This window comes from Vigna unguiculata, chromosome 8 (genome assembly GCF_037176805.1).
Source record: "Vigna unguiculata cultivar grain cowpea cultivar isolate G323 ecotype 2 chromosome 8, ASM3717680v1, whole genome shotgun sequence".
In the NCBI taxonomy this organism is placed as follows: Eukaryota; Viridiplantae; Streptophyta; class Magnoliopsida; order Fabales; family Fabaceae; genus Vigna; species Vigna unguiculata.
In genome coordinates, this window is record NC_140799.1 from 1,956,945 (window position 1) to 1,975,737 (window position 18,793).

The 18,793-nt window shown below is 30.0% G+C and overlaps 2 protein-coding genes across 2 annotated transcripts; one reads left to right on the forward strand and one right to left on the reverse strand.

Moving 5' to 3' along the window:
* Positions 1-7,636: 7,636 nt before the first annotated feature.
* On the forward strand, positions 7,637-12,287 carry LOC114193052 (serine carboxypeptidase 1-like). Its single transcript, XM_028082753.2, has 8 exons — positions 7,637-8,103; positions 9,943-10,050; positions 10,159-10,433; positions 10,539-10,799; positions 11,272-11,378; positions 11,483-11,569; positions 11,662-11,767; positions 11,856-12,287. The coding sequence occupies exons 1-8, from the start codon at positions 7,719-7,721 to the stop codon at positions 12,003-12,005; spliced, it is 1,479 nt and encodes a 492-aa protein (XP_027938554.1). The 5' UTR covers positions 7,637-7,718; the 3' UTR covers positions 12,006-12,287.
* Positions 12,288-12,962: 675 nt separating this feature from the next.
* LOC114193053 (polyadenylate-binding protein RBP47C-like) lies at positions 12,963-17,479 on the reverse strand. The gene is made up of 6 exons (XM_028082754.2): positions 16,642-17,479; positions 15,009-15,474; positions 14,194-14,249; positions 13,977-14,107; positions 13,771-13,867; positions 12,963-13,443 (listed from the first exon to the last, which is right to left on the reverse strand). The coding sequence occupies exons 1-6, from the start codon at positions 16,999-17,001 to the stop codon at positions 13,282-13,284; spliced, it is 1,272 nt and encodes a 423-aa protein (XP_027938555.2). The 5' UTR covers positions 17,002-17,479; the 3' UTR covers positions 12,963-13,281.
* Between the last annotated feature and the right edge of the window lie 1,314 nt (positions 17,480-18,793).

Consider the following 18,793-nt stretch of genomic DNA (forward strand, 5'->3'; position numbering starts at 1 on the left):
CGATATGGCACGACTTCTCAACAACACAGAAGTCTCTCCATGTTGGTACGACTTCAACTTATTTTAATTAAAATCGCCTAATGTTGGCACGACTTCTTTATTGTGAAACGGCACCATCTTGGCACGACTTACCCTTCACTAAAATTTAAAAAAAAATTGCACCATTTTGATAATTGCATAAATAAATTACACCATTGTGGGAAAAAAATCGTTTCCATCTCTGCAATTTGTAAACTAATAGAAATTAGTTTTAGTTGTAGCTCACACTATTTAATATAATTTTTAATCTCTGAACTTGGAATTCGTTGCTGTACTAAATTTTAATATTTTGGGTTTTCAAATTTTAAAAATAAATAGATAAAATCTTTTAAATTCAATTGTATAAATTTTTTTATATGTTTCAGACTAATAATTGAACTATCTATATTATTTGACAATTCAAATATCAATTTATAACATCATTTAATATATGTAAAATATATAAAAGAAAATTGATAGTGATAGATTAGAAGGATTAAATCCATTTTTTTTAAGTTTAAAATATATATATATATATATATATATATATATATATATATATATATATATATATATATATATATATATATAAAGAGAAAACATTGTCCTGCTAGCATGCTATTTCGTACACATTTGATGACACTGACACCCACCAATATCACCTCTTCATTGTCATCTTTACGTGGCCACAATGGGGAAACTTTTGGATTTAAATGAAAATTAAGTTTGGTTGAATTTAATTAAAAGTGATAAAAAAAGTAATTTATTATAACTTTAAAGTAATTGGAATTTGAGGAGAATATTGCTTTTAACTGAATTTGAAAGTAATGTCAAACTTACTTATAAATGTTGATGCAATTATTGATGCAACTAATTCAATAAAAAGAAAAAGTTTAAATTAAAATACTTGCTAAAAGTTCACATATAAATGTTCCTCATTGTGTTATACTAATTCAGAATTAATGAACAAGTAATAGTTTAAGTTCTACTTTTTGTCATATATAAAAATACTGGAAGAAGGGATGAAATTCCAAACACCAATTTCAAATAATATTTATATTTTTTTTATCTCGTTTGAAGAAATAGTGAGCTCAAAGTTAATCTAATTTTTAAATTAATCACAAGTTTTTTCATATATAGTGGAATAGGAAATTATTGATGCAACTTTTTTTTAAAGTTTCTTAACTAATATGAAATTTGTAGTTAAACATCAATTACAAATATACTCAAAATAATGAAAAGTGAAGATAATCGTCTCATAAATAGATCTTTATGTATAATTGGACTGAATTTAAATATCAAATTTTAATAGGTTAAAAGAATTTATATTTTAACAATTTTGCTGAGTCTTATATTCTTACTATAGGATCACTATCCATTATTTATAAATATTTAATTTCACAATCAAATATATAATATATTGTATAAAAAAACCTTTTATTGCGTAAAAACACATTTCAATTACAATATTAACGTTGCGTTCACATAAGTGGATGAGTTTAAGAGAGAGGGAGTGGTTGGATTTGAGTGAATTTGAAAATAAATGATGTGTTGTTTTTCTTAAGAGATTTAGAGTTGATAATGAATGAATTTGAAAGTAAAATTTCTAAAAATTTGTGAGTAATTTGATTGATATGATAATTGTGAAAAAAATATTTTAGTAGAAGTAATAGATATATTACCATATTGTCCTTTAAATAAAAAGTAGTATAAATTGATATTTGTATGAGTTACATTTATTTTCTTAATTTTTTTAATAATAAATTTGTAAAAAAAATATTGCTATGGGATCGGATATGTAGAAAGTTGGATTGGATCTCTTCCATGGTTAGATCCGTTCCAACATCAAATGGGATCAGGTCACAAACCTCTAGGTGGATTGGTTCCAAAGTGCATGGATCCTTTTCCACAAATTTCTTTCAAGATCGATTCTAATGTCCATGAATCATATCCCTCTCGAGAATAAAAGAGTATTTGCTCAAACAATCCTTTCAAATCTGCTTCCAATAAATGGAATTATAAAAATAATACATCCTACAAATTATTCCTTTCACTCGTTCTGCAGTCAACTTAAACGAACTTAATTTTCACCTCCTAATCCATCCTACCATTTCCTTCCAAAATATTAATTACTACCTTAATATTAAGAAAACATAGTATTGGTTGGATTTCTTGCGTACTCTGATTTGTGTCGGTGTCTGAAAAATCTGTAAATGAATACAGAAATTAGTTTCCACAAACATAAAAAAATAGATGATTCTAAAATAAAATTAGTTTCTCAGTATTATTTTTATTGCCCCAACATTGGTATCTCGATTCATGTTACATGTTCTATGCCAGTGAAAGTGAAGAGTTTCTGTGTAGTATACCCCACACATATATGTCGTAAAAACTGAACCATTATACTTTATTTTTCTTCTGAAACTTTTTCTGGCTTGGTAGGGACTGATTTGATGACAAAGATATGAGTTAAATCGTTGTGCATTCAAAATCATTGTCCTCATCACTCACTTTCATCCATGATTTTGCACCTTCTCTCTCTCTCTTTCAATTTTATATATCAGAAAAGTTGAGAAACATGGAAGTAAACAAACAAAGAATTATATATAATACTAAACTTTTAACAAAAGGAGTTGCATATACTTAGTGTTCACTAACTAATTTCATGTGCAAGATGCAACTTTTAGGTGAATAAGCTCATTAACAAACAAACTACATGTTAAATAATAAACATCACCTTTTTTCATTTATGTAAACAATCTATTGTTTTGTACCATATTCAGTGACCAATATATATAGCTTAATCATATTCATCTACCTAACCATTAACCATATGTCTCCCCTTAACGAAATCGTTCTAAACATATATTTATTTACGACATACATTATAAATTAATCTTATTTTTAATCGACACGAGATTTTCAATATACCTACTTCATGTCGATGTATAGTGAGACTAAATATTAATGAATGATCTGATAGTCGGTAGAACGATCTGGCCAAAAATTCCGTTATGATAGACTTTTAACTCATAACTCTGATGCTATATTAAGAAGTGAACTTTAAGTCTAATTTAATCTTACAAAACCGACTTATTAAGTGATATTTTCATTCACTTATATATTATAAATCTATCTTATCTCTAATCGATATAATACCGGTTAAAAAGTTGTTAAATAAGAATGATAATTGTTATATGGGGGCATGCACAGACTGTTAAATGAGACAAAGCGACAGAAAATAGAACACAAGTTTGATAATTTGTGGTGAGACCATTGGTTGTCAGCTTGTGTATGGGTCTACCTTGGACTTTGCCAGCTTTTATTTTGGGACAACCAAAAAGAGGGTCCCCTTTTTCTTAAGTCCAGAAAAGGTCAATAGCTCAAGACACACTTTGAATGTTAAAATATAAAACCCTAATCAACAAAGACACCCTTAAATTTTATGTGGTTAGGCCATTCACCTTTATTTTTTGGTTCAACACACTATTTTATTCCTCGATTGAATTGTTTGTTCATGTTACAAAAACATTATTCGTTTGTCTTTCTGTGTGTATGGATCTTTAGTTTGAGGATTTGAATTCTCACCATCGTTTCTTATTATGTGTTTATTCATTTTTAGGTATCTTGGTATTTTTCTAACATGACACATGTTTGATATTAAAAAAAAAAAGGTGCTGGTTAACCAAGGAGTTGTTTTCATCTAGAATCAATTAAATTAGTTTGTAAAATTTCAAAATTTTAGAAATTAGATATTGAAAAAACTTTGATGAGTATAGAATAACTAACTCGTGTTTGTGTAATTTTTGCATTAGATAAGAAAAGGTTCGTCTTGAAGTTGTTTTGTAATTTGAGCATTTATAATTATTTTTATTAATTAAAGGGTAAGAGATTATGACAAAGTTAAAGAATCTTTTGAATAAAAATGAAAGAGGTAAAATATTGAAGTTATTGACTTAGTTAATTAAAGAAGTGCTTTTTTGTAATAATAAACAAAATGTTTAGTAAAGCAGGGTAATATCGACTTTGCCAATTAAAAAGTTTTAAATAATATAAAATGACATGCAATTACTTGTACATAATTTAAATTTTGGTAACTGCGTGTGTTAAAAAAAATATCATCAACTTAATTTTCAATTCGTAAGCTAGTAATAGGTTGTTTTGTTGCCAATAGAAGCAATTCATTAAACTCAAACATATCAAAAAATATTTTTGGGCTAAAGAAACTGCAGGTTGGACCTCGTAGTACTTCAAAAGGAATTGGGCCAATGAATCAAAAAATGGAACTAACTAATAAGTTTAGGCCTTTTCTTCCTCCACCCTTATAATTTCTGACTGTATCCCCTAATTTTTAAAATGATATTTTATCTTTCATAAAACTCACTTCTATTACTTGATGCAAAAATAGTTTAAAACAAGATTTCTGAAATTTATGGAGAAGTAATTTTCAAACATAATTTCATCAATTACGTAGAAAGTAAACTTGTTGGGTTATATTTTTTCGTAAGGGTTGTAGTCATCTGGTCATCGAGAGATTGTGGTTATATATATATATATATATATATATATATATATATATATATATATATATATATATATATATATTAGTTTTACACATATAAGCATATAAGGTATTTTACACCATTCTTACTTCCAAAACCTTACTGCAACGGTGTTATGGGTCTTTATTTTTAGACAGTGTTTAACTTTGTCTATTCTATCTAATATGGGATATGGGACTTCGACTTACATTTAGACTATTCCTAACAATCTTCCTTCAAGGGTGTCCTTTTCTATTGTTTAATTTTGTCTATTCAATCCAATGTGAGACTCTGACTAACACTTAAACTATTTCCAACATAGACCCTAACTTATAATTTTGATATCATATTAAAATGTATTTAGACAATTCACACTAAACTTCGTTCCCAATAATGTAATTCTTCCCCTTTTCATGCAATTTCATCATCCTCTTCCATCTATTTTCATTTATTATATTATTCATTCAATAACTATATTATGACGACATTTAAATAGAATGTTTTACATTAATTTAAGAATAAAACTTGCTAGAATATATGAAAATAGTATAATTGATTTTAGAATTGTTTTGTGTAAGATACTAATTTTTTTTACATATTGATTGAAAATTCTTTAGTTGTTTCGACATTCTTTAAGTGATAATTTTTATTGTAAATATAAATCATTATCACTCAAACGTCCAATGACTTGAAATTTGAAAAAAAAAATTGTTCCAAAGTAAAATTTAGAAATGTCTTATCCAAAGTAAAATCATTAAAACTATGGTATCATACTTAAAAATATTAGTTTCTATGTTTTAAATTAGAAATCTTATGAACCAATACATAACAAATTTATTTTAATGTATAATAAATTATAGAGATAGATAGAAAGAGGCAGATACTTATATATATAGTGTAAGAAACATTAATAAAAGTATCATTCGGGCCGAAAGAAAAAGTTATTTGGAGCCCAAACCAAACCAGCTTATTTGGCAAGTTACCGTATCAAAATTTGAAAATGTGAAATTTGAGATTCTGGATTTTAAATAAGACTTTCAATTATGAAAAAGATTATTTTTAATTCAAAAAAATAAAAAATATAAGTAAAAAGTTATTAAAATAGGAATAAATCTTTTTTACATTAAAATAAAAGTAGCAAAACACGTAAAGTAAAACAGACAAGTGATTAATAATTGAATCTTTCTTTTAAAAGACGCTAAACCAAAAATATTCATATCCACATGTGCCTACATCATCATACCCATCTCAAAACCTCTTTCAAATCTTCCACTAACAATTGCTTACCAAAAATTAGCTCAAAATTTGAAAAAGACAAAATCACTCATAAATAATACGATGAATTAGTATACTAATTAAACACTTATTCATATAATAAAAACGTGTATCACTCTTATATAAGAAAACTTGAATGATATTACCATAAATAATGTGAATTTGATTAGAAGATTTCATCTATAAGATATAAGACTAAATTGCAGAATATAAAAGACAATTTTTATCTTACAAGTTATATGAATAAGGACAATATACTCATCTTACAAATTAATTATGTGAGGATAAATTAACTTAAACTCAATTTATAATATAATTCATAATATTGTAGAATCGAAATTAGTTTTGAGATAATAATAAGATAACTCTCTTCTTTAAAAATTAAAACACTGGAGTCATAATGTTTCTTCTTGATGGGACAGATAGTGTCCATGTACATACACGATGCATGGATTTCTCATCCATTTTCTATTTCAATTATTATTATATCAGTTAGGTTTAGAACAAAAAGAAGACACAAAAATAAACACAATGGTTTCATTAGAAACTAAATTCATGTATATATGCCTAATGTTTTGCAATTTTCATTTTCTTTGGTTTATTTTTTGACACCAATGCACTGTGTTTGGATAATGAATGGCACTTTCATATGAATATTCAACATTAAGAAGCCTAAACTGAAAACCTAAATTTATGATATCAGCTTCACGTCAATGTTTACACTTTATATATATATATATATATATATATATATATATATATATATATATATATATATATATATATAGATATTAATAAATAGTTTGATAATTAATGGTATAATATGTTATTAGAAATTTTTATATTGCATGAAACTTTTTTTTCAAATTTCTTTAAAATATTTGTAAGAAAATACTTTTTTTTGTCATTTCTACTAAGAATTTTAATTTGTAAGTAATTCCTTCGTGGGTAATTATTTTCTACAAAATTATAAAATTTACAAGTATTTTCTACCAAATTTGTTGCGAAAAGTATTTTATACAAAATATTTTGTAAAAAAATTGGTAACAATTTCTTATAATTTTTTTTTTCACAACAAAATTTGTAAGTATTTTTTACAAAAAAAAATTAAAACAAAATTGACAGAAAATATGAATTTTTTTTAGTAGTGATATCGTATGACATAATAAATTTAACAAATTATAAACCTTATTAAAATAGGTTTTAACCGATGAATTTAATACATGTTAAAAAATTAACTTTAAAACTAATTAATTGATGTATACATATACACCACTTTTATAATTTTTACGTTCAAGACTGAAAACAATGGGGACATGCTTTCATTTAAATTCATTAGTTATATATATGCTTTCATCTTACCAAATAATAAAGATATATAATAACAGTATTTGCACAAAGTCAGAGTTTGAACTGCCTTCCATTAAATACTAATGATTGTTTATTAAATAGAGATAAATATATTAAAAGGTTTTGCATAATTTAAAAGAAAAAAAAGTTGTGAATAATGCTGAATATAATACTCTAACAACAAAAACAGAGTTAATAATAATAATAATAATACATGTAACATCACTTTATTTAGTTGACAACGCAAACACATCACAAGAGTATAACTTTCTCATCACCACCTTTCTTTACATGGACAACATGCAAAAGAGAAACAGACAAGTTGCCATGAATGATATACATTGATTTTTGTTCATACATTATCAAATAATGATAGATATTTTTATTAATCGGAATCTTATTTCTTTTTCTATTCAAAATACTATTTAAGGGTATGGACCAAGTTTTCAAAATGTTATTTAAAGTCATGGATTTGAGATCCCGAAAGAGGTATATATATACACACAACACAACACTCAGAAAACAACGTAAAAGATGAGTCCAATGTTGTCAACAAAAATTGTTGTGTGGTTGATGTTTTTGTGTTGGTCGTGTGAGGGGAACCAACAAGGGGAATATCTGTATAGGTTGATTCGATCAAAGAGGGGTGATGAGAAAGTGGTGTCATCAGAAGAAGCTTCAATGGTGGCCAAAAATGGTGGTGGTGATGAAGATTTTTGGAAGGTTGAAGAAGAAAGGGTGGTGTTGATGGAAGAAGACAAAGTGAAGGGTTTACCAGGAGAACCAGAAGGTGTTGATTTTGATCAATATGGTGGCTATGTAACTGTGGATGCAAAAAAAGGAAGAAGATTGTTCTATTACTTTGTAGAGTCACCTCAAAATGCTTCTCACAAGCCCCTTCTTCTATGGCTCAATGGAGGTAATAACTATTTCTTTTCTTTCTTTGAATATGCTATGTATAGTATCAAATAATCAAAGGTAAGATAGTTATTAAAACATTTATAGAAAAAGTTTTATTACAAGATATGAAAGATTACTGTAATAAAAAAATAATAATAATAAAATCAACTTTCTGTTAAGGGGTTAGATTTTTTGAAATCTGTAATAAGTAGAAATTACATATAAATGGTAATTTCTGTGACATGATATTGAAGAGATGATTAATGAATATTTCAACAGAAAAAAAATGTGATGAACAAATAAAAAAAATCTAAAAAGCCTATTTAAAAGTATTCCTTTTGCCCCCCAATAAAAATAAAGTGGACTCAATTATGATGAATAATTTGACACCATGACCCCACCCTTTGTAGAAATAAATAGTAAAGGTGGCAATTAGGGTTTTTGTTTTTTTCTTTTTAAATATGCTAATATTTTTTATTGGTGATTAATATTTTCAATCAATCGTGTGATTCCAACAATGACAACACAACTTGTATATATACACTGTAATGGAATTCTAACACGGAAGCCATAGTTGATGAGTGCCACCGAAAAAGAAATTAAATTATTTAGCAGTTTAATTAGCAAAAAAGTTTTGAGTTTAGAAAACTCTTATTGTTATAAGTGTCCATGCGACATTGGAAGCACGAATGTCATAATGTCTTCAATGGAAATATCCATTTGAGATGTATTTCCTATTTTACAACTTTTTTATTTGTTTCATACGGAAAGTTAACATGTTTCATATATTTCATACGGAAAGTCCAAATCAGGACTAAAGAATATATTATTATATCAACAATCTTAATATCATAAAAACTACAGTAATCTTTAGTATTTATTCTTATCACTCTCATCATTTCATAACATATTATCTATTATATTATTACAGTAAACTAAAAATAAAAATTGTGGAGGAATTAAACTAAATTACTTAGTTAAAAATCTTTTTTTAATAGACTAAATTATTAAAATTAATTCAATATTATAAAATTAACATGTAAAGTAAGATTTTCATCTATTTATATATTGTAATTTTTTTTGTTTTTAGTTGATACAAGATTTCTACATACCTTTCGTACTAATATATATATATATATATATATATATATATATATATATATATAGAAAATGAAATTAGATAATAATGAGTTGTCCAATATAGAAATGTTGGTCCATTTTAGCTTGTTCCACCGTTGACCGTTAAAAACGAGTTGGACCAAGCTTATCCGTCACTAAAAAATGGGTCAGAAACTGTAACATGTCCTGTTATAGGCCAAACTTGTTTTGACACCCCTAATCCAATAAAAGTCTAATAGTGAATGATATGATAAACTCAACAAAGAACAAACTCCCAATAACAATCCATCACAATAAGCTCAACAAAAATAAATCTCGCTAGATATGATATTAAAAAATGGATTCAATCTTACAAGATTCGCTTATAAAGTAAGATTTGCACCCATTCATAAATTTATCTTTATTCGGTGTAAGGTCTTCAACATAAATAACTTAATACTAAATAAAAAAAGTTAATTAAAAAGTTACAAGTTAAATACTTTTTAGAAAATTGCTTTATATTTCTTTTATCGGTTTGATTTGGTTTTGTTCCGTTTTTTTTTATTATATATTTTATATAAAAAAAAGGATCGATGAATCCTGTAGAATCTATCTGGATAAGACATTAAAATTCATGAGTTTTTAACAAGAAAAGAATTATAAGTTAAACTTAAAAATGGAAATCTTTTCCTTTTCTAGAATTGAACAAAAGCCTCAATGAAAAAGAAAAAGGAAAGATCACTGAACGTGTGATTTTCAGGGCCTGGCTGCTCATCCCTTGGATATGGAGGCATGCAAGAATTGGGACCTTTCAGAGTGAACAGTGACGGAAGAACACTACGCAGAAATGAATATGCATGGAACAATGGTAAGCATTTCCACACATATATACTACATACAAAATGACATGATGTTATTCTCTTTCTAATTGATGTTATTCATTTGTAATGAACCTTTTTTGTTGAACAATTGGCAGTGGCAAACGTTATTTTCTTAGAATCTCCAGCAGGAGTTGGATTTTCATATTCAAACACTTCTTCAGACTACACAAACACTGGAGACAAGAGCACAGCCATGGACTCTTACACTTTTCTTATAAACTGGCTTCACAGATTTCCACACTACAAATCTCGAGACTTGTTCATCACTGGAGAAAGCTATGCTGGACATTATGTTCCTCAGCTAGCTCACACTATTCTCACTAATAATAAGCTTACAAATCACACAGTCATCAACCTCAAAGGGATTGCGGTGAGTGAGTCAACTTTTTGCGTTTTGGAAGTGCTTCTGACAGACCAAGAAGATCATAAGATCATTCCATAATTCATTTGTTTTGGTATTATATTGTTGATGCAGATTGGGAATGGTTGGATAGATGATAATATATGTGCAAAGGGAATGTATGACTATTTCTGGACCCATGCTTTGAACTCAGATGAAACCCATGAAGGAATTGAAAGGCATTGTGACTTTGAGAGTGGGAACATGACAAGTGAATGCAACGAATACCAAATAAGAGGGGATAATGAGATTGGAGTCATTGACATTTATGACATATATGGTCCCCCTTGTGATTCAACTGCCACAAAATCTCATCAAACTTCTGCTCCTAACTCTGTAAGTTCCATGGCTCTTCCTCTCCTATGTATTTTTTATTCATCTATTTGATTGTTGGTTTTTGCGTGATGAAGATGATATATAACGAAGGCATTTACAAAGAACTAATTTCAAAAAGGTTATTATATTTATGTCAACCATAATAATGTAAATTAAATTTGACATTGATAACTATCTACATACATTTAAAGCAACTTTAAATATCTAATAAACAAATTTAATCATACAAATATACAGAGGAATTACCTATACCTATAGTGAGAATGAGGAGTACTTATACAATCTAATATAGTGTATATTGCCTTTGTGAATATTTGACAGACAGTTCATTTGAGATTAGTGTTTTAAAATATTAAGAAAACTAAGAAAATATTAAGAAAACTAAGAAAATATTAAGAACGCAAAGATGAATGGAGTAATATTATTTGGGTGAAAACTAAGGCATAAAACTCTTGAATATCGAACATTGTAGGACAGCAATTTCGACCCTTGTTCTGACGAATATACCAAATCCTACTTAAACATCGCTCAAGTACAAGAGGCTCTTCATGCAAAACTCTCAGAATGGTCTCCTTGCAGGTACACAAAATTCTCTGATTGTGTTGTTTTCTTAATACACTTTCCTGAGTGAATTGTAACTGTTGTATTTCCTGAATCAATATGCATGTGACGCTTGTGTTCAGTGGAGTGGGATGGACAGATAGCCCAGCAACAGTTCTACCCACTATAAATCGGATAATATCAAGTGGCATAAGAACCTGGATATATAGGTGATAGATAATACACACTATACAAATTGCTTTGTTACATCCAAGACAGTACTGTCATGGCTTTTATGTAACATTGTTGTTCTATAATGCAGTGGAGATACAGATGGGCGCGTTCCCATAACATCATCTAGGTATTCAGTAAATTCCTTGAAACTTCCAGTGGAGACAACATGGCGTCCCTGGTATTCTGGAGATGAGGTAATAACTTAATAAGCATTTTCATTTACCATATATAATCACAATTTCAAGCAGAGCATCTAGGTAATCAACAACATACAAAATGCAGGTTGGAGGATACTTGATTGGGTACAAAGGACTCACCCTCATCACTGTAAGAGGAGCTGGGCACATGGTTCCAAGTTACCAACCAAAGAGAGCGTTAACCATGATCTCGTTTTTTCTTCGGGGAGAACTTCCTCCCGAATTGAACTCTTAGGTCTATTTGGTCTCAATATCCTTAAAATAGATGCGAAAATTTTATGAGTTTCATACAAATTCATCAATGAGATTTTCGCCTCTAAATAGGAAATAATATAGCACCTAAGATCAGTATATATTCTTATAAAGGTAAAAAAATTCAAGGATAAGTTTATGTAAGTTGCAGAAATACTTCATTTATTCCTATATGAACTATTAATATTCGAGCAGCAAAATATGAAACTTTTGTCTGCCAAATTTAAACTGTTTAAGCTAAAGGAACTCAGTTACAAAGTCTTCACTGCCTTCTTCCGTCCCCTTTCTTTCCAAATAAACATGAAATTAGTGGGAGAGAAGGACTAAGGAGTTATGAAAAAGGGCCAAAAATTTATGCCAATGTCCATTTTACTTCTTCTAAGTTTAAAGGTGGAACAATTCCATATTTCCATGTACTGTAGAAAGAATAAATGAGGGGTTTCTGGCACCTCAAAATAATCTGAGACACACCTCTTTTCATTCCGGAATGCAAATTAAAGATGTGATTTAATTGTTCAAGTATGTGGGGAAAAATGCTCAAAAAATATATAGACTTGACCCACAAAAAATGCGCACAGTTTCCATCTTTTGGTGTAGAGATGGAACGTCAAAACTTTCTGGACATGGATTGGGCAGAACTAAAAAATGATGCACTTCAAATTATACCATACAGAGAAAACAGAAAAAAATACAATCAAATAAAGGAGTATGAAATTATTTTAGAGGACCCAAAAGTGAAGATCTAACTAGTCCTAAGGACACTCTCCAACCACATTAGTTTGAAATAGATTTCAAACTAAACCAAATAATGCATAAGCACATCCAGAAACTCTTACATGCGATGAACTCGAATTCTATAATCGCTTCTGAAAAGCAGACATGCAAGTAAAATTTGGCAAATAAGAAACGAAATGACCCTTGAAAGCTAACAAAGCAAAGCTTCAATGTCAAAAACAAATAAAATACACGCAAGCACACAAGCTGTCATACATAAGACAATTATTCCTATAATAAGTTTAAGCTCCTCTTTAGTCATTACTCTTACAAGGCCTAAACAAATGACTAATTGAATCCCTACAGCGCTAACTCAGGCTATCAAAATTCATTTCCACTCCACAATTAGGAGGGATTCTTAATTCAACAGATCAGGCAAGTTACAAAGGGAGAGAAGTTAATTTGCACATTGAAGAGTGATTCTGTGTAACTTGTTGTGAAAGCTACTTCTCTGTTGCACTGCACGGCATGGCACCGCATTGCATTCAGCTTACTTGTTGCTGGTGGGCACCATAAAGAGGGTAAGCCCCATAAGCAGCAGCATATATGCTGGGATCATGACGAGGAGGCAATGCGTATCCATAACCATCATAAATAGGGGCCCCATAATATGCCCCTGTCCAGGGGTTGCCGAAATCCATTCTAAACTGCAATCCAAAGAAATACCAATTGAGATTGAATCATCACAAATGTAATTTAATGACATGCAGCATGAAGTCAATACAGTACAGTACCACTTCCAAAGTTTTTTATGGGAAAATGAAATTCACAAAACTGAGCTTAAATTCATTGATGATGTTGGTATAATTTATATTTAAAATGATTATAAGAGGCCAATAGAAACCACTTTCTTTAAAGAGATACAATAAACGGCGTTTACTAGGATAATTTGTTGGTCATCAAACAATACTTGTTTTAGATAAACAGACAAATGATAAGGTGAATGTGGGATTCTATCTGATCGAGGGTTTTACCTGCTTATTTGCTGGATTACGGCCCCAAGAAAGTCGGACCGTCTGCTTTCCAATTGTTGTCCCGTTTAGCTTCTCCAATGCCTCTTCAGCATTATTTCTGAGAAAGTTTATCAGAATAATGTTGTTGTGATTACACGAATAAAGACTCTAAAATTATGTATGTTATCTGTCAATATGGAAAGAATTTAAAATACCAGAATTTGTACCTATTTGCAAACTGGACAAAACCACATCCCTTTCCAACAGGTATCTTTACAGAGACTATCTCACCGTACTGGGAGAATGGCTGCCTGAGGTCCTCATCTGAAACATTAGGGTCGAGTCCTCCAACAAATATCTATAACGAGACATTGGTTAGTTATTGGAAAGTGGTACCAAATCACTAGAATGCAAATTTTTATCAAATAAAACTGGAAAACTCACTGTTGTGTTGGTAGAATCTGCTTCAGATTGGCTGGATGTGCCATTTGACTGACCTCCTAAACAAGGAAACTTACAAAATAAATACAAAGCTGGTAGAAATATTTCAAACTCTTGCCATGGGAAGAAATGGAAAAAACAAAAGCAACATCAACAACCAAGACTTTTCCTACAAGTGGGATCAACAATAACCTAAAATTTTTCACTTAGGTGAGGATCTAAACATGAATCAAAAACAAATTTGGAGGAAAATAGAGGGAGATGTATTATCAAAAAGAAATTGAAGGGGTCTAAATAAAAAAAAGGGGAAATTAACGACCAAGTATATGTTTGGAATAGTTTAGTTTGAAGCTTAAAAAAGCAATTAATATCATGCACACCATAATGGACCTAATGTACACTTCACACAATCAGAACCTATGAATAAATGGGATGATTTTTAACTGCCCCGACTCCTATTAATGAAACCATCAAACATATTTGACGTTCATTTACATTAGTAAACAAACATAGTAATTGTCTTTTTTCTTTCTTTTGCTGTGAAAACTAAAAATCACATATGACATATATTTCAAGGAATTTACAGCCATTTAGAAAGTCATTGAAATCGTCATCTAAAGCACAAAACATTGATTTCTGTTTATATGAGCAAGAAATGTAGTACTCAAACCGAAGAACAGCTGAAAATTTAGAATGGTATAAGTGGCTGGAAGCATTTTTTTTGTACGGAATGCATTATGTACATATTTTTTCCTTTACCCTACCAAATGAAAAGAGATATATCAGAAATCAGAAGCAAGTGATGTCATTTGGGATACCCTGTTGATGACCAGATGATTTCCTTGGAGTTGCAGCACCAATGCGCATAGGCCTGCTGGAACAGTAAACACCATTCATCTGAGTCATGGCCTGGGATCTTTCATTGTCATCGCCGAACCTGACGAAACCATAGCCCTTTGAACGGCCAGTATTGGCATCAAAAACAACTTTTGCAGCTTTAACAGAAGGAAACACACTAGCAAAAGTTTCATGCAACAAACTATCTGTAACATCTGCAGCTAAATCTCCTACAAAAATAGAAAGGTCAGGAACATTATCTGAACCCTTGTCTCCTGTGCTAAATGACGCCCAGTTTAGACGGAATGCTTGCTCTGTATTGGGCATCGCAATTCCAGAATAGTTTTGCAAAACTTTCTCAGCAGTAGCACGTGAATAGAACTCCACAAATCCGTAACCCTCTGATAGGCCAGTTTGCTTATTGCGAATAACCTTGATGGAGGAAATCTGTAAAATTATATAAAAGTCAGAAGCTTGGATATGAGAAGCACAGGCCACATCTTTGTCCTAACAAATTAAGCCTACGAAATGCAGATTTTTTTATCTAATTAATGAGTGTTCATTAACGTAGACACAAGTACGGAAATAAATGACATCCTCATTTCTATTTCCACTCTTCATCCATTAAACAAGTACGAATTTAAATTCATCAATTATGTGTGTGACCATTTTATTTTATTCCTGCAAAGGAAAAATTTTCATTCACTCCACTAAAAACAATTTTGGATAGCATAACCATACATAGCTTTAGTAGAAGTCAAAATATCACATAACTGGTAAATTTATATATAAAATTTACAAGTTAAAGTTATTAGTCAGACCCTCGGTGCTAAAAAGAACTTTTCCTTTTCAATATATCAATGAAGTTGACACTTCAAACGTGCATGCGTTGACAACCTTGTATAGTACCGCGTAACACAGGAATTAAACCCCACACAAGCACCAACCACAAAAAGAAAAACATGTAATTTACCTGTAACCAGCCAAACATCCCAAATAAATCACACAGCAAAATCCAACCAAAAAAATAAGAAAAAAGACAAAAAAAAAACTTCAATGAACTCCTTAGATTTTTTTCACTGATACAATCTCTGACACTTAAATCGAGATAAAAGTCTAATTAAATTTTAAAAACCCTCGAATAGACGAAAAAAAAAATCAAATTACGTTACAAATTGAGTTTTTCCAACATTATCGAAATCGGCTGATAACGAGGAATGCCAAAAAGAAAAAAAAAAAAAAAAAAACACTCGTATAGAACATTGCTAACTACAACTCTTACTTGATATTATAATTACAACAAATCATCCGCATACGTAATAAACACAAACAGGAATTAAATCCGAATGCATTATCATACCTATAACCCATATATGTCCATACATAAATATATATATATATATATATATATATATATATATATATATATATATATATATATAAATATATGTCATAACATAAGCAATTTTATCTGTTTCAGAAATTAAACACCATTATATCAAAATTAAACTACAAAGAATTGCAATTATCTCCATTCAATTTTACGCATAACAGTACTCATAGATTCGTTCTCTGCGTGTCTGTTATATGTATATCGAGTATGAATGTGTGTACCTCGCCGGTGGAGGCGAAACAGCGATGGAGATAGTTCTCGTCCATCCAGTGATGCAAATCGCCGATCCAGACGGTTTTGTTCTCGCCGCTGGATCCGTTCTGATGCTGCTGGTGCGGGACGTGCGGCGGCGCGTACTGGTGGTGATGGAAAGACATGTACGGCGGCGGCGCGTAGTGCTGCGGAGGCAGCATGTGGTGCGGCATTACCACGGCCGCTGGATACTGCAACGGGAGCCACTGCTGCGGCCGCGCCATCGCCGGAGACCCCGCCGGCTGCCGCGGAACATTCTGTTCCGTCGACTGCGACTGCGACTGCGACTGCGACTGCAACGAGGAATCGGAACCGTTGGACTGATGCATCCTAAATCGACGAATGAAAAAAACCAATCAATCGATAAAATCAATAAACGGTGACCGAACACTTCCTCTTTCTCTCTCGCTCGCTCTCACTCTCTGTCTATTTTTTCTATAAATGGATGTGAGTGAAGTGTCGAAGGCCAAATATGGAATAAGCTAAAAACGGAAAAAAGGAGAAGAAACGAGCGAGGGTGGTTTCTAGAGAGAGAAACAACGAATCTGGAATTCCGAGGAGAGAGAGAAGACGAAGAAGAAGAGAGAAGTGGGCGCGGCACGGAAGGGTATAAGAGGATGAAGAATTCTTATTCCTGGGTTGGCTTCGTATACGCGGCTCTCGTTTTCCCCGTTCGATCACTCCACTGGGTTTGATGCCAGCCGTTGGATCTAATTACGAGGGATTTGGAATGCAACACTGTTATGCTTTCTCTTCTATCTCATTCCGTGCCGCCGCCACCTTTCCTTCTTTCCCTAATTAACTCTTCTCTCTTCGGATATTTATTTCCTCTTTTTTCCATCTCTTATCCAACATCTTATCATTTTTATCCAAACTTATATTTCTTTAAATTAATATAATATATATATATAGCTACATTGCAATTTCCGTTGCTTTTAATCTTTTGTAGCAAGAAAATCAAAACTAAATTATAGACGAATTTTAAAATTCATATTCATAATTTTAGCCTCGAATTTTAATTCCGTATACAGTTATTTATTTTATCATCGTATTTTAATTAACTAAATTATTCTAATATATATTTAAAATAATAGTGTAGGTTTAGGAAAAGGTTAAACCAAAATAATATAACACAAAACTGTATTCTTTTCTTGAAAGGAATAAAATATGAAAAAAAAAGTTAAAAAAATACATGTTGTATAAAAATTGTTAATATTAGATTAAAAGGACATCAAATGCAGCTTAATTAATTTTTACCTATAACTATATGCGAAAGATATAACTTTCATATCTTTACCTATATATTTGATCCTGTTTAACACGCGACGTCAAATCCCTTTCTATCCTCTGAATTTAAATTTAAATCGCTTGAGTAATATCTTAAATTTAAATAAAATAATATGAAATAAATATGTATTAATATTAATTTTAAAAATTAAGACATCATCATAAACAAATTGGTTAAAATATATAGATTCATTAATTAGATAATAATGTCGTTTCGGTTGTCTTTTCTTTGACATAAAAAAAATTGCATCTAAATTTGTTTTTACTGTTTTTTGTTATCTTTAGTACTGCATCTGGTGTCAGTGTTGTTAACGTTCAGACATATTCACCTAAGGTCAATGTTTTTTCTGTTAAGCTTGCATGAATTATATGCATACATAATGGTCAGAGTTTTGTTGTTATTCTAATACATATTTACAGAAGAAGATTTATATCGATCATTATTCCAATTTCACAAAATTTATAATGTTTAAGAAAAGGTTACTAATTATTGTGAGACACTAATTTAAATTATTATTCTCTTGGATTTAAATTAAATAGTGATTATTTAAATATCTTCTGAGTTATAGTTTCAAAAAAATCTTATATACTTTTCATCATATAAAGTAGTTACATAATAACATATAGATTTTATAATTTAGTTAAATTCAGTCTTCACTAATTTAACAAAAAGTATATTAAGAATTAAATTTTTTGTAAAAATATGTGTAATTTTCATAAATGAATCAGTTTTAACAAAAAAAATAATTATTTAAACATAATTTAATCTTATTACTTTTTGATATTATTTAGTTTATAATTGTGTGTGTGATATATACGTAGAGAAAACGAGAT